This window comes from Eurypyga helias, unplaced genomic scaffold, assembly GCF_000690775.1.
Source record: "Eurypyga helias isolate BGI_N326 unplaced genomic scaffold, ASM69077v1 scaffold14980, whole genome shotgun sequence".
NCBI classification, from domain to species: Eukaryota; Metazoa; Chordata; class Aves; order Eurypygiformes; family Eurypygidae; genus Eurypyga; species Eurypyga helias.
This window is the reverse complement of record NW_010227808.1, coordinates 30419-53396: the sequence shown is the minus strand read 5'-3', so window position 1 is coordinate 53396 and position 22978 is coordinate 30419. Positions and strand designations below refer to the sequence as shown.

At 40.5% G+C, this 22978-nt stretch overlaps 1 protein-coding gene across 1 annotated transcript; it reads left to right on the top strand.

Moving 5' to 3' along the window:
* Positions 1-232: 232 nt before the first annotated feature.
* Positions 233-21224, top strand: LOC104514063 (melanopsin-like; the record flags this gene model as incomplete). The annotated part of the gene is made up of 8 exons (XM_010157613.1): positions 233-383; positions 1895-2098; positions 2511-2682; positions 4450-4605; positions 5736-5843; positions 11637-11811; positions 16055-16204; positions 20835-21224. Coding segments are annotated over 8 exons (1506 nt in total), but the record flags the coding sequence as incomplete, so codon positions are not given.
* Between the last annotated feature and the right edge of the window lie 1754 nt (positions 21225-22978).

The window sequence follows — 22978 nt, the reverse complement described above, 5'->3', positions numbered from 1 at the left end:
TTTCCTGACTAAACCCAGCACACTCCTCAGTTTGAAGAGGAAATGATCCCTTTTACCCCACCTGCTATTGTCAGTCATTTTGAAATAACTGCATCTGTAGCTCCAGTAATTGACTGATGATTAGCAATTGATTGACTGTAACTACCAATTCCAACACAGATAGTATTTGTTTATGGTAGTGAAGGTAAAGTTATAAAGTTAACTGCTCACTTTGTCTGTTTAATATCATGTATTTCTTGTGTTTTTAAGCAACAAGAAGCTGAGGACACCCCAAAACTACTTCATAATGAATTTGGCTGTGAGTGACTTCCTCATGTCGGCTTCTCAGGCACCTATGTGCTTTGTTAACAGCTTGTACACAGAGTGGATACTTGGAGATATAGGTACTTTCCGACACTAATTCATACCTTACCAGCTACACATTGTCTGCAGCCTATTTTAGCCACAACAGTCTTGCCTTGTGCCTTAGAGACAGCAGCACAAGACTCTTGAGTGACAACGCAGGTTCTGGACATCACCAGTCAGCGTGATGGTACATGTTTTGTTTTATACATTTCAGTCTTTCATCTTATTTTGGGAAGAAAGGAGTTAACATCATCATTTAATCTGCTTGTAAGGGCAGATGCTGTGGCTGAAGATAGGTTGAAAAGTTTTATTAAGTTAAGTTGTAAATATTTTTTTCTGTATTAGTTTGAGAGGGAGTTAATATTTTTTATTTAGAAATGTATGTTGATATCCATTAGCATGCTTCTAGGAATCTCACATTTAGTTCAGAGATTTAAATAATAGCCAGTTGAGAACTCTCTGCATATTTAAGCTCCTTTCTTTCCAACTGCCAGAAAGAAAAGGTGATGCATGCTCAAATTATAGCTGAAATGTAAGTCTAGCAAATTCTTCAGAAGACTCGATGCTCTGCTTGGTACTGGTCGTCAGATCATTGGGTGAAAATTTGCACCAAGCAGTAGTTCTGTATTGCTGGAGCAAGCCCAGAGACCATGTATTATTAAGCAGCACAGAAGAGGCTCTTCTTTAGTTTGAGGATGGTTTTAGTTTTGCTCATCCCTTTAGATAAAATCAGTGTAAATTATCATGCTCTCACAAAGGAAGCAATCGATTTGGATTGAGTGGGATTTTGACCTTAATTGCAGGTTACTTATCAAGACTTTAGAAGTTTGCTTTAAGGTCAAATCTGGCATTTTGATTGCATCCCATTCCCAGCAGGCTGTTGTCTAGAATGACATGGAGTGACACAAGGTCTCAGGAAAAAAGTGATCATTCAACACAGGTTTCTGAATCAAATTAGGGACAGTGTAACTCTACAAGTTCTCATCTGCTAGCACAATGCCTGAATGCAAAAAAAAGGGGTGAGGAAAAGCTCTGTTTCATGTAAAAACTACTAGTTATTTTTAAAGTGCAGCTATTAAATATAGGAGCTGGAGCTATGTTTTACAGCTGGTCTTTTAGCCATCAAATTTAAAACACTTCTACATTTTTAAGCCACATAAACCAAAGTTATTTTTCAAAACATCCATCTGTCATTAGCAGACAGATGTCTGCTGCAGGCTGTTAAGATCAATATCTTGGGCAACAGTCCAGGAAAATGTAACTTTAATTAAATTGGATTTTCTTTCAGGCAGTTTTCCATTGACAAAAATTTCCCAGTTGCAGCCCACAGTGGAGAGCAGGACTTGTTAAATACATATGTTTGTATTTTATTAATATTTGTGTTTTTTCTAATAAACATGGTAATTACGAAATTGTCAGGCTAAGAAAATTCTTCTAATGGGACAGAAGTCCAAAGCCAGGAAAAAATGGGAGGTTTATCATGTCTGGCTCTGAGAGAAAACATGCATCTGTTTTAAGAAAATCCTGACATTGTTATTTTCTGCTTCAGGCTGTGACCTGTATGCTTTCTGTGGGGCACTCTTTGGAATAACTTCGATGATGACTTTATTAGCTATTTCTGTTGACCGCTACCTTGTGATCACTAAGCCCCTGCGATCCATACAGTGGACTTCAAAGAAACGCACCATGCAGATCATCGCTGTCGTGTGGCTGTACTCTCTGGGATGGAGCGTGGCTCCGCTCTTTGGGTGGAGTATGTTGTCTGTTCTGTTGTTTCTAGCGTTCTCTATGTAGTCTATTTTTGCTTTGCTTAAGGTATGAAAAAATGAGTGCTGTTCTTGGGTGGATGCCTAGCCACCACCTGATTGTTGTGGTACCATGTATCTGCAGCTGTGGTAGTGCAGATACCCTCCTGCTCCCAGGTTGTATTCAAGCAGAACAAATTGCAGATGGACTATTAGGTGCATCTGAGAGTCTGGAAGTCAGGACTTCCTCCCCACGTGTGCACTCGCATTCTCAGACCACACGTATTATATGGCTGGCATTGCTCGTGAAGACTGTGCATACAGTATAGGGTTTATTTTAAGTGCTCAGTTGTTGGATCAGCAGCTGCGCAACCTTTGAATGTACGTACGTGTGAATAATGTATTCCATGTATTTCATAGGTTCCTATGTGCCTGAGGGCTTGATGATATCCTGTACATGGGACTATGTAACCTACTCCCCCGCAAACAGAAGTTACACCATGATTTTATGTTGCTGCGTGTTTTTTATTCCCCTGATAATAATATTCCATTGTTATTTATTTATGTTCCTGGCCATAAGACGTACTGGCAGGTAAGAATGTAGCTGAAATATATAAATCTAACTTTTCCTGTATTAGATGATTTTCTCAATTTCTTTAGCTGCAGAAAAAATCTGAATCAAAAAATTAATCTGAACTGAAATTGGAAATACAGTAGCAGATCACTAACAGCAGTAACTGGAGAAATACTTTTGCCAATGTAAAAACTGGAATGAATGCATGTATTTTGGAGTAGGGACAGAAGTCTCTGGTGGTTCTAATCTTAGCCTAGAGTGTGGTAATTAATAGTACATTAGATAATTTGATAGTCTGGATTATTTGTATTTCAAATTTGCAATACAAGGAATTCCTGCAGAGTTTTCATCCCCGAGGGATGATAAATATTATGTAGCAATGGAGGCATCATCTGCCTTTGAGCTGCTCTATAAGCGTAACTGTCCTTATATTTTTTGACAGTTGTATTTAAAGCAGGTATCCCAGAAAACTTTGTGGTTCACTCATGCATCACAACTGCATGCACAAAATCTGGCTATGCTTGTTAGGATGGTACTTATTTTTTTCCAAATTCTTGGTCTACACTTGAAATAAAAAAATCAGCAGGGTGTTAGATCTGTAAAGGAACTTCATTCTGTTGGTTATTTTTCTCCTAAGGAGCACATTACTTGTCTTTGGTCTCACCCAACACCAGCTGAAGTTGTGAGTCCTTCCTGCTGCTCACAGTGTCACCAGCTCCAACGGCTTTTCTCTGTGCCACCCTGCAGGCACTTGTTGAAGTGATTTAGCTTCACAAGGCTAAAATCCATTTTTACAAACATGTTTAGCTGCATGCCTAAATTGAATTTCTCACTGAACTTTATTTTTGGCCTTGGTCTTGGTTTCTGCTATGCTTTGTGTCTACATATATGATACCAAGCAAAGGAGCAAGGAATGCGTCCTTAAAACAGTGGTGTCTTGTACATGCGTAAAGCCCAGTGGCCACAAGGTTTTTCGATGCCTTCTGCTCACTAATACAATAAACTCACTTTATAGGTATGTGCACAGTGCACTACGAAACATTTTGTTACCCTGTTGGCTGGTAATCACTGTCTCCAGCCTAAAATATGTCTTCATTTAACAACACTGATATGTAAAAGTTGTTATTTCTATGATAAACTGTATAAAATGCTAAACCATACACATTTTTTTAATAAAGTGTGGGGTGTTTTTCTGATCTGAGAAGATAATTCAGTGGGACATTTCTTGGCAAAAAATATTAGGTATGACTATTTTATTCCGCTGAAAATACTCTTCTCCCATGAGTAAACCTTCAGGGAAGTAAAAATGTCCCCTTGAGTGTTTGTGGTCAGGTTCCTCAGAGTAGTCAGACTATTCCAGTGCATGTTACCTTGTGAGCTGGAATTTCTGCAAGATTTTCCTCCCTTGAAAAGAAAAATGCATCATATTTCATTTTGCATCCAGCTGTGCCTTTAAAGCTTGCTCCACCTCTAAGAGCAATAAAGGGCAAGGGATGCCAATTTCTTCACCCTATCAACCTGAAACCTTCCTTGTGTCAGGATAAGGAGAGGGCAATCCCATCCTGTAGTCCTAAGAGTTCTTCTGACTCAGTCCCACAGGCAAACAAAGCTCAGATAGAATGCTTGGGACAATTTTATTACATTAATTACCTTCTAGAGTTTTTAAATAGCAGAGGACAAAAGAACAGTTAGAGCAGTGAAAGATGAAACCTGCTGAGAATGCATTCGTACCTCGCTTTTTCACCCTCTTGCTGACATATCTGTATGTTTTTTCCCCCCTCACAGAGATGTTCAAAAGCTAGGGTCCTGCAGCCGGAAATCCTACCTCTCTCAGTCCATGAAGAATGAATGGAAACTGGCAAAAATTGCTTTTGTGGTCATTATTGTGTTTGTCTTGTCCTGGTCTCCATATGCTTGTGTCACCTTGATTGCCTGGGCAGGGTAAGTAGCAGTATGACCCAAAGATCCTGGGTTCTTCTGAAATATAAATATGATTAGTTCTATCACCCACCATAAGCAGAACTCCCATCTGAAAAGGTTTTAAATAGTTATTACGTTAGAGGTGATACTGCATTCTTCACTATACCCTTGTGGATAAAGCCAAAAAAGAGATTATTTGTCTATGTATTTTAAAACTATTATGATTTTTATCTGTATTACTAGTGCATGTTGTTTCCTCTCTCCCATGATACTTTCTTTGTATGAATTGAATTAGTTACCTCTCTTCTATCCTAAGACCTGTTCTCTCAAGAAGTTTCCTCCACCACTGCTGCCTCTGGCAGAGGGCAGAAAAAAGGTTAAATTCCTAGATCTTCACCCCTGAGCTCCCATCTTCCTCCAAGTGCTCTCTACTCCAAAAGGACCTGTTGTCTTGTCAGTGCACGTTCTTCATTTCAGGTCAGGTTGGACAGGTTCTGGAGTAACCAGGTCTAGTGGAGGGTGTCCCTACCCACGGCAGGGGCATTGGAACTAGACGGTCTTTAAAAGTCCCTTCCAACCCAAACAATTATGTGAGTCTATGATGTTAATTGTCATTATCCTGCAATGATATTCATCACATGTGACTGACTGTGGGAGCTTAAAGTCAAGAGGAGAATAGTGATTTCAATCCACTTCCAGTCCTCGCTTCCTTCTGCAGTGTTTGTAACAGAGTCATTGACATCCATTACTGTGCAGTAGAGATGTGGCTGCTGAATGGTTTTTAGATTTGATTCTGTTTTCTTTTTTATCACTGTTCTCTTTTCCCAGGTGGTCACAATGGGGTTGTTTAGGGTTTCTGGGGGGCTTATTTTGCCTAGTGTAGAATCAGGGAAGGTGATTCTTTGTTTTTCATCCTCAAATAGATAACTAATTACTTGCATGTATTGCATCTTCTCCAAATGAATGAAACCAAGCACACCCTGTCAAATGCAAGCCTTTCACGTGAGCAAAGAATGCATTTGAATGAACTAATGTTCATGGGGCATTTCTTATCAAAAGATCACAGCACAAAAGCAGTCAGAGTAATGTATTTTAGTAATTTAGTATTAATCTGTGGCATAGCTGTGTATAATGTTTTTGCTTTGTTTTAGTCGAGGCAACACCCTAACACCGTATTCCAAAACTGTGCCAGCAATTATTGCCAAAGCTTCTGCAATCTACAATCCCATCATATATGCAATAATTCATCCAAGATACAGGTACAGTAAACATATAGGTATGTGTATAACTGAACATGAAAATGTGTTTTTACAGTGAACAAATTGCCCCCATTCCCTCAACTTCACCCCATGTGGTACATGCTCCCGCCCTGACCACCCCATGATGGGATCTGAGTGGTCAGACCCTGCACAGCATCCACCTGGTTCAGGGCAGCCCAAACTGCACACGGAGCTCCAGATGTGGCCTTGGGTGGCCAACAGAGGAGAACAGTCTCTCCCTTCACCTTTTCCCTCCCTCCAATCCAGCTCTGACCTGTGGAGTTGCAAAACACCATGACTGACAGGAGGAGATGATGCTCAGGGTCATCTTTCACCATATCAGGGATGGCTACTAAATAGCACTCCTAAGTCCCAACCAGCGAGGCTCAAAAATCACATTATCACCGATTTAAGAAGCTATATATGCATGTGTTTGAATTTTGGATTTCTGAAGCACTGAAGCACTTTACATCAACTTCAAGTTGCTGGTCTTTGAGAGGAGATTTGTAAGAGGCAAACAGCATTTTCATAGTGCATTTTCTGTGCAAAGTGAGAACTGTAGGAAGCTGGTAATACAGACAGAAGACCCTGCAAATGACAAAGGTTTCCAAATATACTTAAAATACTGCTTCTCCATTAGCAGGCTTTCTAAGTTTGGAGGCTCTTGTGAAATACCCTACTTTGTGGAAAGAGATCTCTTCTCAAGGCTGTTTTCATATTTGTTGCATTTAATTATTTTGGGGAAAAGACTTTCCATTCTTTAACCTTTTGAAAAATATTAGCTTTAAAAGAAAAAGCTTTACACTATACTAACGGAGTTCAGTGGGCAAAATGTAACGTTGATCAGTTCTCTGAAACACTTCAATGTTTTTTGCAGATATGAAATATTTACGAACCTACGTCTTCATAAGTATATCATACTATACTTTATTTCCACTTATTACAGATATCAAGTACTGTGTATTTTAAAGCAGAACACTGTGCCAACCCAAATTTCTGTGCCAACTAAAATTTCACTAACAAGTGCTCAAACAATACTCAGTCTCAATAACCTGCATGGTTAGCTGACTTTTCCTGCCTTTTTATTTCCTTCTCAAGTCTCTCACAGCCAGTGAGTGAGTTTCTGAACTTAAAGATGTATGAATTCTGCTTTTTATCCAGGCCTTCGGACTGCAGTAAGGTAAGGGATAGAGAGAATAGAATAAAGATAACTTGTTCCCACAGAGCAGATCCTTAGGAAGGTCACAATTCATCATACAATAAGTTTTCCATACTGTTGCACTGATTGGAGACATAGAAGATTAGATGAATAGAATGGTAATTTAATATACCATAAAAGACACCCTCCAAAGAATCAGAAGCCCCTCCCTTTGCAGAAGGTTCATTATAATCTTCTGTAATAACTTCTTTAGAGCATCCCAATTGGTCCCCAGAGATCAGTTCAGCCTTTCACGACATTTAGGGAAAGCATGAGAAGGAACCACCTTGCATTTCAGGAAGGTCACTTACTCTTTGAGCTAGCTGGGACTTGGAGGCATGCATAGTATGGACACATCAAAAATTATTAGGTCTTCAGTCGCGTGGTCCTAAAAGGAGTTACAAAGTACTTTGCAAAGGAATAATCTGGCATAATGATCTGCTGAATCGTTTCAAACAAGGACAAACTGCACTTTCCAGACACTATGCAAGCTAAAACTTCTTCTTTGAAGTTCACATTTATTTTAGAAATGTCCTCCCAGCTTCAACTGAGAAACATGTTCAAGTACTAGCAAATTAAGTCAGTTCTGTTAAAACTTCCAAAACACCTGGTTTCAAAAAAAATCAGCAAAAAAATTTTTAGTTGTTTGTTTAATGTATGGGAAAGGGATACAACTTCATTGTGTGCTCAGCCCCATCTTCAGCATTAGGTGGACTCCTAAATATTTGTTTTCATTTCTAAAACTCACAGCAGTGTGGTCAGAAGAAACTATTAACTCACACAGAAGAGAGAGCTCAGAGCTTGCAATTTCCTCCTGTAGCTGTACGTTATGTGGTTTTGAAACATTGGCAGTGAGAAATAATTTATTTTATAAAAAGGGGAAACGCTTCTAACTGAACCGATATTCAGCATACATCTAGTTTTTTCTGCAAGTCTTTCAAAGCATCTCTACCACAAAGGGGTGCTGCGTCAAAAGTTTGGATAAAACATGGGGATGCCGTGGTGATAAATGTATAGATGCCACTAGATGGCAGGGTTAGTCATCGGTATGCGGTTTGTCTCATGCAGGAAGTGGAGAAGCTGCTATGTTATATTGCCTGCAGACTAGGATTTGGGAGCTGGGAATCGAGTTCTTTGTTTTGAATGCCTGACGTATGACGGTGTGGTGGTAAGAACTGTTAAGGTTTCTTAGAAGATGGGTGGAAATATACCCAGAAGTGGTGAAAAAAATGTATTTTGTTTGAAAATGTCTGCTATCGTAACAAACTTCATTTTGCTCCAAAAACCTGAGTCCATCTCATTTTTGAAGGCTGGAGAGCATGTTAGTTTAGAACAGGAGAATGACTAGTCTCTGGTGGCTTGCAGAAGTCGCATGCAAAGTTTTGCACGGCTCACTGACACATTCTGAACCTGGTATTTTTTTCAGATCCAAAGCTGTTGTGTCCAGTGATTTCTTCTATTGGTTTTGCTAGGTCGAGTGTTTTTAAAGCACATATATAGTGAACTGCTCAGTGAGTCTTTTTCCTACCAGCATCAGCTTTTCTAAGATTGTATTAAGAAAAAGGCTGGAGTCCAGAACAGGATTTCAGACACTCTTTAAGTGTTTTATTTTTTCAGTGCTTCCCAATTTGTATTTCTAGACATATCAACAGGAGAAGTGTTTATGGAGTTGTGAAGACATTTCACAGCCTTGGGAATCATCCAGTCAGGAGTAGAAGTAATGTTGGTTCCCTTTTGATGAATCAAGCATGCAGTTTTAAAACTGAAAAAGCAGCTACAGTACGCCAACAAGCCAGCTGGTGAAAATATGTTGGCAGGACCAGTTTTGCTTGAATGGTGAATAATGAATATGTATGTAAAGATCAGGGTTTCTGGATAATTTCCAAATCTTCTAATAATTCATGTTATGCCTTGAAAGTAGTTTAGTCAATGATGGATAAATGGGCCACTCTGTTCATGCCCAAGACTTAAAGGTTTAGGCAGGGGGTGAATTCCAATTTTGTATTGGAAATACTAAACCAAGTTAAATCTAAGTTATTTTCCAAATCATTCTAGAAAGAAACATTTAGAAATCAGGATCTAAGGAGTTCAGATACAGCTCAAACTACTCAAGCAAGATGCATTTTTGCAGAGAATTGCTGTCACTGCATATTAACACCCCAACAAATTAAAGTCTTTTTATCAGATTTCCTTACCTTAAGCAACAAATTAAAAAGGACACTACAATGAATGTAACTGAAAATGTAATAGTGACTACTGTGCTAGCATCTGGCTTTTAAGAGCTGGTCTGAGAGGTTAATTGTTATATGTCCCCCTGCCCACCCACACCCCACCAGTATAAAGGAGAAGAACACTTCTCTCCCTAATGGGTATCACTTGAAGTAACAAATGTGAGTAAGTAAGGGAGTGTGTCTCATGAAGTTTTAATTCATGAAATGCTACTTTGTGGGGGAAGAAAGTTTTCACTCCTTTAAGAACCTGTACCTGAGAGAGCATCACGTGGCTGTGTTAGGGTTATTGCAGAAACATCCTTAGATTTTGGAATTTTTAGGTTTTGTAACCATTTGTTCATAGCAAACAGGGAAATTCTGCATGTCTGTTTCCAACCTGCTCCCACCTGAAGCACAAATATACAAAAACTATTTGTTCAAAACTACTCCATCATAAATAACTGAATAATCACGAATAATTTTGGTTTTCAGTATTTACTCATAAATTTGTTTGCATTTACTAGATATTTGACTTGGGTGACTTCTATTTCAGAGGACATATATAACATATATAATGATATAAAAATACCATTAAATAAGCACATCAGTTTATACCTATTTTATATTTCACACATACAGTATTAAAACTCTCTTCAAAATCTGTACTTTCATCTCAGCCTGCAAAATGTCCCTGCACCATCCTCCCACATATTAGTAAATTTGAAACTCTGGTCCCTTAAGACATCAGAAATGTTCTTATGTTTTCCTGGAAAATTCACCATCAGTCATATATTTCCTGAACCTCCAGCATGAGGAGGTCTCTGCATGAAACCCCACTTAATAAACAGGATGGTATGTTTTACATGGATTTGAAGTTACTGAATAGTTTACAGCCCCAGGTAGGCTGTGGCAGACATCAAAATCTACAACTATGTCTGAGGGAAGTGGCTCAGCTTCTCAGCTGGGGAAAAAAAAAAAAAACAAACAGCTGGCAGCTGTTTTTCAGCACCAGTCTGAGGCCTCCAACATGAAAATGAAGTTTTGGGGCTTGGCATTTTCTCGTAAACGTTTGCTGACTCTCAAAACTTTCTATTTTCTGCAAACAGGTCTTTTTTTATTAATCCAGCACCATGTGGGCAACCTCTTTCACCCACAAGTGGCTTGGTGGGGCTCTGCCAGCTCACCAGCAGGCATCTTGGCAAAATAAGGAATGATGGTGAGGGCACAAAGCTTTCTTCAGTCCTCATCTACACTGTAGGCACAGAGCTGCTTGTTCAGTTGCCTTTGAAGTTAGAGAGGAGAGACATGCACAAGTCTGGTATACTGAGAGTGGTGATGATGCCAAATATTGGGGTTTGGTGGTCACGAGTTCCTGTTGGTGTGTTTGGTGGGTTTTTTTTTTAATGGCAATCTAGTGATCTTATCTTGTGATCCCCAAATCAGGTCTCTGGGTCTTTAACATGTGTGAACTTTTTTGAGAAGATAAATGATAATTTCAGATATACTAGTTATTCAACAAACCTGGTGAAGTCAGTATACTGCTGTCCTCCACCAATCCACAAGTCCCATGTACCAGTTATTTTCCATACGCTCTGTTGCCTCCTCACTTCTTGATTTGTTCATTTAGTTTTGTGCCAGCATTAGCTTTATCTGTGGGGCTGAAATAATGGACTGGGAGGCACTGGGGAGGTGTTATACCAAATGCATTGCCCTGACAGTCCTCGGTGGCAGTGAGGAGCAAGGCCAGCTGGCACCGTGCAGGGGGGAGGTTCTTGGGCTCTTCTGCTCCATGCATGGCCAGGGCTGGGACAAGTAAGAATGGAGTCATACAACCGTTACTGAGATTATTATTTCATGAATAAGGCAGATTTTAATTCTCTGGGGCCTAGATCATCCTTCTCTTACGTGCTTTTGTACAATTTTAATTTCCAATATGAGTTTACAGGAGTTGCCGCAATACAAATAAACAGCAATATCTGATCCTTCTGGCCCTCTCCCTCTTCCTTTCTTCCACTCTTCCTGTGCCTTTGCACAGAGAAGACTGTCGTACCAGCTAACCTAAAAGTTTTGTGTGTTAACTTTTTATTAAATCAGAAACAATCATACTCTTCAAGATATTTTCAATTCTTACTATTTATCCATGCAGCTCTTTCATGCATGCTTTGATTCAAGTCCCAGTAGCCACCTGCTATTTTCCTTTCAGCCTGTTGAGTAGTTTCCACTAGGTATATCATGCTGTTTCCATGTTGTCTTAAGACCTCCTCAATCAAAATAGAAGCCGTGCTGTGGTTATGGAAAGAGATGGTACTTTCGCCACATGATTTTCAAAGCCGCGTCCTCAATTTGCCCTTTGGGTTTTTTTTTTCTCCTCCCATTTTCCTTCAGAAAAACCATCCACAATGCTGTTCCTTGCTTGAGGTTCCTAATACGGATATCAAAGAATGACCTCCTGAGAGGCTCCATAAATGAATCATCATTCAGGACCTCTCTCTCCAGCCATCAGTCTCTTGCTGGCAGGACTAAGAGCACTTGTGTTTCATCAGTTTCCCCTGGAGAAGCTGTAAGTATTTTTTGTTTCCATGAAGGAAATCGAGTATAATATTTTGTAACTCCCAGGATAAATGATTCTATAAATACTTATTCAGAATTAGAGAATGAAAAAGAGGGGGAGGTAAATAAATTTTTGGGGGTCATGTGAAGTCATTTTTGCAGAACTGTTCTGGGAGTCCATGCAGGATAATTTCTGAGCAGAAACAGTATCCAGGTCAGTGTATCTGCGTGATTTGGGTGCTTACTGGGACCAAGGATGTTCAGGTCAAGTCTTCAATGTGAATTAAAAAGAGATGTCAGGCAGTCCCCATGCCACCACCCTTTACCACATAATCCATTATCTGGTGGGCCTGAAGGACAGGAAAAGGGTGTCTCATACAACATTTTCTTATCTATCCAAGAACTGCCCCTGAAAGTGTTCAAGGCCAGGCTGGATGAGGCTTTGAGCAACCTGGTCTAGTGGAAGGTGTCCCTGCCCATGGCAGGGGGGGTTGGAACTAGATAGTCTTTAAGGTCCCTTCCAATCCAAACCATTCTATGATTTTAAAGGAAGTCCATTTCCTGCAGGACAGAAACTTTTGGATTAGTTTCCCTGGATTCTAACCATGAGTAGAAGACTCAGGAACCTGGAGCTAGGTGGGGTGTTTTCTAAGCAGCATACCCCAAGTCTCAGTAAAGTTGGTGGTCTGGCTGAGGGGTTGTGTGAAGAAGCTGTTGCTTACAGCATGGGGGAAAGGTCACAGGTTAGAAACTCAGGATGTGTAACCTGTCAGTTTGAGTTATGTTGGGGGTGGAAGAGGTGGAGTGAGCCCTTTCTCTCCCTCTCAACTAAGCATATTTAAATGGAAACCAGGTCTCATAGCAGTAGGATTGAGGGAGTTAGAAATAAAAAGATCCCTTGGGATTCTTCACAGCCCCCCTCAACATGAACTGGCCTGCTTCTCTCAGTCACAAGAAGCCAGCCTTGCCAGCAGAGGTGCTGGGAAGGTGGCTCCTGGGAAAGGGATGGCATCTGTGACAGGGGCTAGGATGGGGCTGGCCCTCCCAGGGACCTACTCCCCACTCAGCTTGGGTGTATGACATCTCCCAGAGAGAAAGCTGTGGTGAAAAACCTTTCATGAAGGTATAAGTCACCATGAAGGGCTGAGTGGCACACTCTTGGCTCTTGACCCAGATGGCAGCAGTCTGAGCAAGGATGGGGCTCGATTATCTGCATGCTGTAACCTGCAGGCTGATGCTTGCAGGGTGCAGACATTGAGAGTTAGGCTATGTAGCTCTGTTCCAGTGAAATCATAACTGTGCTGAGTATTTTTGGGAAGACTAGGATTCTTGATTTGGAAATGAACCTAGGACCACCAGGAAAACCAGCATGAGCAGTGCACCATTCTCAAACAACATAATTTTGCGCTGAAGTTTCTGCTGGAGAATGGAAATTGCTCCTTTCAGATAGGAAAGGAACAATGTCCTAGTTGTTCTCCCTGCATCAGGGAGACTTCTGAACTCTTTCATGGCAGACAAACAGTAAAGTAAACACACCTAAGCAAAAAGTGCACTGTTCACTGGCAAAACAAGCTGTCCCAGCCAATGCTAGCACTGTGCCCAGGGTGCTGACAAGAAATTTGGCCTTCTGGCTGTGAAATCAACAGATGGAACAAAAAACCCACCACTTTAAGTGCCTGAGGGGAAGGCTCGCTGCCTGAGCCCTAACAAAACAAAGTCTGTCCCATTACAAAAGACAGGTTACTTTGCAGTCCATGCTGCTGCCTCTCCTGCACAGTAACCATACAGATGCATCAGGTAGACTTCCAGTTAAAATGGCTAATTGTGCATTACTGGATAGCCTCAGCCATACAGCTTGTGAAGCTGTGAACTGTTTGGGGACAAGGATCCTCTTCCACTCTGTGACTGTATATCATGGACCACAGCAGCATTCCCAGCTATCATGAAACAGCCTACAGATTACTGTATTACAGACAAGCAATAAAGATGGTGATTAAAGAAGCCACTTAAATGGGACATGTTTTGTCATTCAAAATTAGCAGGTGTTTAAATACCATGCAATGGATAAGCTACTTTTCAGGAGAGAACTGGTCTAGATGCGACAAGTTTTTTCTATATGTTTCATAAAATATGTCTATCATAAGATTTCTTTTAAATTACAATAAACAGAAGAGTGAAAGGCCTCTCCCAGCCTGGGAAAAGCCTTGTTTAGTGTACTGTTGTTCAGATTTGAGTCCAAGTGAGTTTGAAGAGTATGATGGGACTCCTGTGGAGTGGGACACTACCACACACAGCACTTTCATGTTTATCCAGTTGCTGCTGTATTACAGCAAGAGACTTTAATGAGACAGAAAAAAGAAGAGTGAAGCACTTTGTACGGCCTATGAAATTTAGTGTTTGTCTTGGCTCTTGAAGATATAAATAAATGCATAAATATTTCTGTTGCAATGTAAATGAAAATGAGACTATCCATCCTGATGATTTAATTCCATTCACAGACCACTGATTACACAGTGATGCATGAGATTATCAACTGTGAGGATTTCATAAACTCTAAAATACCCAGATTATCCTTGCAATATGAGGTTAGTATATGTAACATGCCAATATCCTATCATGAAAAAAAAGAGTATATTTTGTTGGTTTTGCTTAACAGCTTGAACAAACAGAGCACCCACACGCATCTATCCCCCCTGAGATCATGGGGACTACTTGTCTGCTTACACTGTGCTTCATTCATCGGTTGTAGATAGCATGTTGTAGCACCATGGACATGTGTTGACATAGTTCTTCATTTACTTATTTCCAAACTTTTTTGCCCCTTTTGCCTTTTCATTTTCCTTGACTTAAGGTTTATTCCTAAATTTTGTCCCCATGAATCTTTTGTTTGGTGTCAAATTAGGTCATTTCTGCTGGATCACCCATCCTGATCCAAGAAGATTTCTATTCTTCACTGTTGGTCACTATTTGGTATTGGTTCATTGCATTTAACAGGTTATTGTGTGCTTGGTTGGGTTGGCTGTTTAAAGAGAAAAAATAGTGTGGATAAAAGCCTTCAACCTTTGGAACAACTTTGGCTTAGGAGTCTCAAAGAAAACACCTGCTGTTAGTTACGGGCAGCACTGTGTTGTGTTGAGTTGATACAGCCAAAGGTTATTGTTCTTGGGGCAACTGACAGCTCAGCGCAGCTGTATAGGTTTTAGCTTAAACAGCAGCTGCTGAAATAAAAGCTAAGCTCAATGACTCTTGCATGATGGCAGCACCAAGTGAAATTTTGGAACGATCCTGTAAAGTATTGATGGGCAGGAATGACACCAGCAACACTGTAAAAGATGCAGCTGTTACCACCAACACTTTTCTCTCTGTGTTATGTACATGTTAGTGTAAGGAGCCAACATATTCATGAGTCACATAAGGCTGTATTTACAGTTGTATTCTACAAAGGAGGACAAATAAACAAATGGCAGTATATAGATGTATGTTCAAGGTGATGCAGTGAAATTTTGCACTAGCTTCCCATTTGTGTGGAGCCCTCTCTATCTATCCATCCATCCATCTGTATCTAAAAGCTGGTGTGGAAAATAGTGGAATGATCTCATCACTGATACTTAATCAGAAAATCACCACAAAGTTAGGGATGATGGATGGCGTCTGCCTAAGCCTATAAATGGAATGGCACGGTTGCAATATCACGATTGTGCTCCATTATTGGCATCCTCTTGGAAAATTAGTGCAGAGCCCACCCATTGCCTCCCATCCACTGATGATGTTTCAGAGAAGAAGCAAGCTTATGGGCCTTGGGAAGCCCTGGGTGTTCTGGGTACCCAGCTGGGATGTATACAAACATGAGTTTGGACTTGTGCATGTCCACAGTTTTGTACCAGCTGATGGTCACACAGAATGACATAAGCCATGTTAAACAAATTGGTTGTACTCGCTCCCATCTTTAAACTTCAGGTAATACGAAACTGTAAGCATTGCACAAGCAATGAGATAAAAAATATCCTGATGAAAAGAGATTAAATAATTTTTCATTATTTCAAAGATTTTTTGGGGGGGTGGTCAGAAAAATAGTCCAGGGTAAGTGAAAAGGTGAAAAATCAAGCTTCTCCCCAGGGGATTTTTGAGTGTGAGGCCTGTGTTACAACATCTTTAATTCTCTGTAAGTGTGCATGGTTTCTGCTAGAGTTTGAGAAAATTTAGAATCTGAGAAAAGATGTAACTGTGTGAAATCCTTCATAATTTGTGGTTAGACCTGGAGTGACATAGACCTTGACCCTGTAAAGCCGGCTCATAAGAAACTGCAGCCTCGCCGAAGTCATTCTTTCTCAACAAGTGTGAGACAGGAGAAGAGAGACGTGGTCCCAAAGACCTGCAGCTGTGATGCAGCAACTGCAGAAAAGGTAAGCAAAAAAGTCTGTGCTGGGGACTCTCCATTTTCCTGCTAATCCTGCTACGATGTGTCATCTCTGGAATAATAACTCAGCCTTTATACCAATCTCTTTCATCTGTAGGCTCTATTTATACTGAATCCAATGTCCTCTTCAACCTTGCTGTTATTTCTTTTATTTTTTGTGACTAATAAAATGTCAATAATGCCTTATTAACTTTTTTCACTGATATGTAGCCTGTTTTGGAAAGCCATCATCAGCTCATAACTCTAAAACTGCATTAAAGCACAGTCAGTAGTGTCAAATGTAGAAAGTTGACTTCTTTGCCTCTTTGCACGTTTATCTACCCCAGCTCCAGTTCCTCCCATCCTGACCCTCGTGTCTACATTGTGGCAGCCTCCTTGTATAAGAAAGTCAGGACTGCAAGGCAGAGTTTGACATGATAGAAGCCACCCATTTTCCTCTTTTCAGTGTACATTAAAATATTTTATTTTTGTTGAGGGGGAAGACAAGGAAGAAACTCCCATTTCTCCCTAAGGGTGGGAGAGTCTGGCAGCTGCCACCCTTTCCTCACTGAAAGAAACGGTGAGTACTCAGCGCATCCTCTGTGGATGCATCGCACTCATTGCCCAAACTGCTGAGGTTTGGTGTCATATGGTTGAGGAGCACCCCATTCCCTAAGGAACTGCTGACGATGGGAGCAGTAGGTCACCTGCAAGTCAGCCTCTGTCAGAACTGTATCACCAGTTTCAGAACAAGTATTAGTATGGGTGGCACAATGTCAAGGATATATCGATGCTGCATTTTCAAGAAAAGAAAGGACTTGCAATCTCCTGCCTGTGGCTGAACTGAGTAGCACCCACTTTTCCATGGAGGCACGCTTTCATGGAGTTCTTCTAGTATGTGTAACCAAACACCACCATCTTGGGCAGTTACCGCACCTGCTTCTGTCCCCTCTGCTTCCTTCCAGCTCTGAGGCTTATTGTCTAGAGACAGTGTAAAGCAGGAGCTGTTCTGGAAATTTCCAGCAGTCTGATGACCTGCTTCCTGCATGCATCTGTCCTGTCTTCTTTCATGTGTCGCCTTTAGATGAAGTACTGAAGTCTTTTCCTGCAACTGTTATGTACTGATGGAAAAAGAAAGGCTTCAAATGTGGTGGCAGGCAACATGGGCTCAAATCTACTACCCACCTCCACTGCCCTCCATCAGTAGCTCAGTGTGTCCAAGGTTGTAGGCAAGTGCCAAAGACAAGAGATTGTCTCCAGTTGCTGGAGAACCACCAGCTTTCAGTCTCACAAGGAAGTAGAAGGAAAATAAATAGGAGGTGGTTGCATAAAAGGGTTCAGTAGTACAATAAATATTTCTGTATTCTGCAATTTAGTAACTGTGTAGCCCACAAAAAGGCTCAGACACTGTACTTTGTGTTTGAAAGACATCTGCTGGATTATTTTGATAAATAACCTTTAAACAGAGAACCTTCATACTGAGGCTTTCAGTTGTGTTCACTGAGGTGTGGAGTTTCTTTCATTGAATGTTCAAAGCCTTGTTTGTTTTTCTCAATATTTTAAGCAGATTCTGATGTGGTGTGAAGCTCTTTTGTATGTTAGTTAAAATCATGAATATTCATTCTATCAGAATAAGTATTTATTTGTCAAGCTCAAGTAGAGTGTATCACTATAAGGCTACCCATTTATCCTTAAAGAAACCCAACCAACCCTAAAGAAACCCCACTGGATTTTTAGATATTTATTTTAAAGTTTTAATAGCATTATTGGGTTTTCTATGAATTCCAGTTATGGCACTTCCAAAGATGCTCCCTTATGGAAATACAAGTGTGAATTTAGTGAAGGGTCATCCAGCTTGTTGATTTAACAAAATATGATTTTTTTTAGGAAAAGAATCTTACACACCCTTTGCTTTCTTTAAGAAGACCATCTCAACATCATCTAAAAAATTTATGTACCTTTAAATTCTTTCCATTGTCTGAGATCAGGCCTCCTTTAAATTCTTTTCATTGACTGAGATCAGGTCTCCTTTAAATTCTTTTCATTGACTGAGATCAGGTCTCCTTTAAATTCTTTTCATTGACTGAGATCAGGTCTCCTTAATGCATAGTTGCAGATGAGTTGTCAAAAAAGAGAAGTCATCCTTCAAGTGAAAGTAAAAAAGCTAATCAGTGTCCTGGACTTAGAATCCTAGAATGGTTTGGGTTGGAAGGGACCTTAAAGATCATCTAGTTCCAACCCCTCTGCCATGGGCAGGGACACCTTCCACTAGACCAGGTTGCTCAAAGCCTCATCCAGCCTGGCCTTGAAGATATCCAGGGATGGGGCATCCACAGCTTCTCTGGGCAACCTGACTAGGTGATTTTCAGAGCGTAAAAACACATGGGACTGTTTTCTGTGCTGCCACAAACATATGATCCAGCCCCATGACTTAATGTCATGTTAGTTTGAATGGTAACAGACTTCTTATAGACTGACACCTGGAAACCTGGTATGGCAGGGAAGAGGCCTGTGTAGAAGCATTAAAATGCAGGCATGTATTATGGGGATAAGATAGTTTGGAATACTTGGTTTCAAAGGAGAGTTGCCAAGTGTGCTCTGTGCATCCAGGTTTTGTGTCAAAGGAATTACCGAACATGAAAAGTATTGAAAAAAACTTGGAAGTGGTATCCTCCCTACTAAGCCATAACCAAAAGAAACATGTCCTGCTGCTGCAGTGAAACAGCACTTGAAGCAGGGAGGAGTGGGTTTAGGTTTTGGGTTTTTTTCTCTTTCTATTGTTACTGTTGTTTTGGAAGAGCAGACGTATTCTCTGTAAGGTTGATTTAAAGTACTTTTTTTTTTTTTAGCACACTGTGTTTCCTTCCACTTGGGTAGGTACAGCAGCTGGAGAAATTGTTATCGATAGGAATTGGTAAATATTTCTTGCTTGTGGAGTAGAATTAAACTATGCTGCAGTATATACCACTAATTTGAAACCCAGACTGACAGAAAGACAGCAGTGGAGGGAGAAAATAAAATCCTGGGGTTTTGTGGGGGTTTGGTTTGTTTTGGTTTGGGTTTTTGTGTGTGTGGCTTGTTTTTTTGATGTGTGTGTTTGTTCATTTCTTTTAACAACAAAATTTTTGTGTAAAACAAAGGTGTTTTGGTTTTCTGTCTGTAAAATCAGACTTGAGCTACTCTATGCAATAGCAAATTCTGCCAAAATGCTTGCTAAAACTGTGGAGGTGACCCCTAAATCTTAAAAAAACTCCAAAAACCAACAAACCCAAAACAACCAAAAAAAACTTCAACTCCTAAAACCCTTCTGGTTTTGATTTAAAGAACCATTTAACTTGTCAGTATAAAGGCAGCGTCACAGGCCATGGACCAGTTGAAGACAAAGGGGTCTGAGATGACAACCACTACTGGGCTGTAATCATGCTAGAAACTGATCTAACATTTTAAAAAAGATGTTTCAGCACCAAACCCATATAAATCCAAAGGAATTACATGCCTGAATGCTTCAAGAAGATTAAAGTGGAATTAATGAGGTGTATGACTGGAACATCAGTATCTGCAACAGAGGAAAAAATCTACAAAACTGTTATGGGGAGCTCAAGCTATGGAGAGACTCCGTGTAGCTAATTAATGTACTTTACAGTCATATTAAGAGAAATAAATAGAAATATAACTCTAAAAGATGCTTTATAACAATTTGAGTAAAGCTCAGTCGTACTCTGAATTCCACCTGGCTTCATGGGAATTGACATAGTAATGAAGTAAAAATTGCATTTTACTTGAAATGTTGATGTTCCCCAGGATGGAGGGACTTCTAACTTCTCTCTGTGTCTGGCACAGTGTTTTCATAACCTTAATTCTAATTTTCTAAAGCAAGACAAAATTGATCACTCATGCTTTCCACTGCCAGTGTTATTTAAATCTTAACACTTTCAGAGTCTACTTGGTGTACTCTGGTTTTACATACTGTGCCAGAAAAGTTATAGAAAGGTCATGGGGATGTTGCCATCACAGCCACGTTAGAAATTCTTGAGTCCTCTCAAAATAGGCAGATGGGAAATGATTAGCAAAACAAAATCAAAGACACTGTTCTTCCCTTCTTAGTTGGTACTTGGTCCAACGTATGAATGGTTGGTCCAACATCTGCATGCATAGCCACCGATCACCCTGAGGCAGTACCAGGAGCCATCTGGGGACACCATGATAGAGATTGTCACAAGGATGATGACACTTTAGGCAAATAAAGAATATGGTCTGTTTGAGTCTTATATGAGAGATCTTCCATGAGAGAGAAATAAATTATCCAGTACCTTGAGATGTGTTAAAACTGGGGAAATGTTTATTTTAAACGTAATATAAGTCAGATACAGGAATGGGCTTTTCTTTTCTTTTTGGTCTCTGCTGGTATTTGACCATGTCTTCTTTTGCTTCTTTAACATACTGCTTTCCAATGCGTAGATGTTAACACATCATGATTTTCCCTCTTTCTAGTCAATGATTCAAGTGTTGAATTCTAGTCAATGATTTAAGAAAACATGACTGTTGCTCAAATAGCCACTAGTGGTAATGAATTTTAAATACCAGATTCCATAGTCACATACTGTATGACAACACTAAAGCTTATGTCTCTGCTCTAGGTTTCACTCTCCTCCAGCTGTTTGGAGAAGGTGCTTGGGCGGTCAGTCCTACACAGTCCCCCTGCAACACTCGTGACCAGCTCCCTAAGAGCAGCTTCTCTGCCTGTTGGTCTGAATAGCAGCAGTGTCAGCAGAGGAGGAGACTCGCACACTTCACAGATGGCAATGCAGGAAAGTCAAGCTAACGGAGTCCTGGGCTCTATCATTAGTAATACAGTCCCTCGCATCATCATCATCCCGACCTCAGAGTCCAACCTGTTTCGAGAGGAACTGGAAGAGGAAGAGACTGAATTATGCCACTTGCTTGACAAAAAGGGCAATCTGCTGGATTTGGAAGGGCTGAGCTCTTCCACGGAATTCCTTGAAGTTATTGAGAAATTTCTATCATAAATTTGTCAAAATGAAACTTCCAGTAATTATTTTCTTGGCATCTTCTCCACTTAATTATACCAAATAACCAAAGCCTTGTAGGGTGGATCATGAGACTTTCTGTGTGTTTATACGGTAGTCACTAGGCAGCCTTCAGATTTATCTTTGTTCAGACCAGCTCAGGCACGGAAACAGGCTTTCTTTCAGATTGTCCTGCAGGAAATGAGCAGTGGAAGATGTGGCAGTATGATGGAGTGGCATCAGTCGAGTCAGCCGCCTGCTTTGTGGGGCCCTGGTTTGTAACCACAAACAGAGGTGCTAGCAGAAGGAAAAGTGACGGAGCAGGAGCAGGGGCAGCTGCTGAATGTCTCTGCTACCTGCACATGAAACAGCATTCCCGTTTTGGCAGCTCTCTTCTGGACAGTGATGGAAAGTGCCACAAGACCACAGCTTCCACCAGCCCCAGTGGTAACACAGACAGCTAGATGACATGACCTATCTTTTAAATTATTTTCAGCATTGTCTTTGGGAATTTTTTTTTTGGTGGATTTTGTTGGGTTTGGGGTTGGGGTTTTTGGTTTTGTTTTTTTTTTCTTTAATAGGCAGCTTGCTAAACATAAAGAAACAAACTGATGATGTAACTGGGCAGCGACTGCTTGCCTGAATGTCAAAATGCAAGGTGCTACATGCTAAAACATACACTATTACCTGTAGAAGCATTTAGAGCACCTTCAGAGTTACAGTCTTGATTAAATATGTATGGATCCTAATGAGCCTGTGACAAAAAGCGTGACTGTTCACAGCTAGTTTGACAAGTCATTAAAAAAAAGCTTTGGCTGCTATGTATCACTTGTCTCTTCAGAGGAGACTCTTCTCCTCTCCTCCTCTATCTTCTCCTCTCCTCTTCTAAAACAACCCTAAGGATGTCTTCTCCTACAGGTCACTTACCAGAGACCTTCAGAGCAAGGAAAACATCATCTTGGGGAGGAAACTCCACAGTACTCTGGTGTTTGCTATGGAAGCTGCAGTGACATCATTATCTGTGGTTACTGACTCTGCTTATTTTTTCTGTGCTTCACATCATGACTCAAGCTCACAAGACCCCCTAGCACTGTATTCCTAAATGCATTCTTCCTTTCATTACTCATTTTCCCTTTTTATAACATGTTCTCCCCATCCCCCCTTTCAGTCTCTGACTTTTAAATGTAGACAAGTTGAACTATATTTTCTCCACATAGTATCCGTCTATCTTAGTTGAAAGCAGGCATTTCTCTGGATACAGTAGTGCAAATATTTGGTCCAGTGAGTCTAGTAGGATGTAGACATCCAACAAGAGTGTGAGTTTATGTTCATAGTCTCAGCTTATTCCCTTGACTGTATCCTAGATTGTGCAGAGACCACTGAGAGTGTTTCCAAGTTTTGTGTATGCACTGGCTGGTCTTGAGAAGTAATTTCTCTTTTCCTGTTCTGCTGATGCAAAAACCAGATGGAAAGCATAGAAGCATATTTTTAAATTATTTTTTATTACAAACGAAAATAACACAGATCTTGTTTGCAACTAGTTAGGCAGGAACACCACTTAATACCAAGCTAAACCCAAAGCAGCCCAGGAGACAGTAATGCCTCCAAATTTGCGGACCGGAGGCTTTGCAGGGTTGTCAGCATGGCAGACCTTTGAGAAGACTTGAGTATTTGCTTTTGGTGTAGGCTCTGCTCTTTTTAGGAAAAGAAAACCTCTCGTGAGTTACAGCAGTGAATGCTGAGACACGCTGACT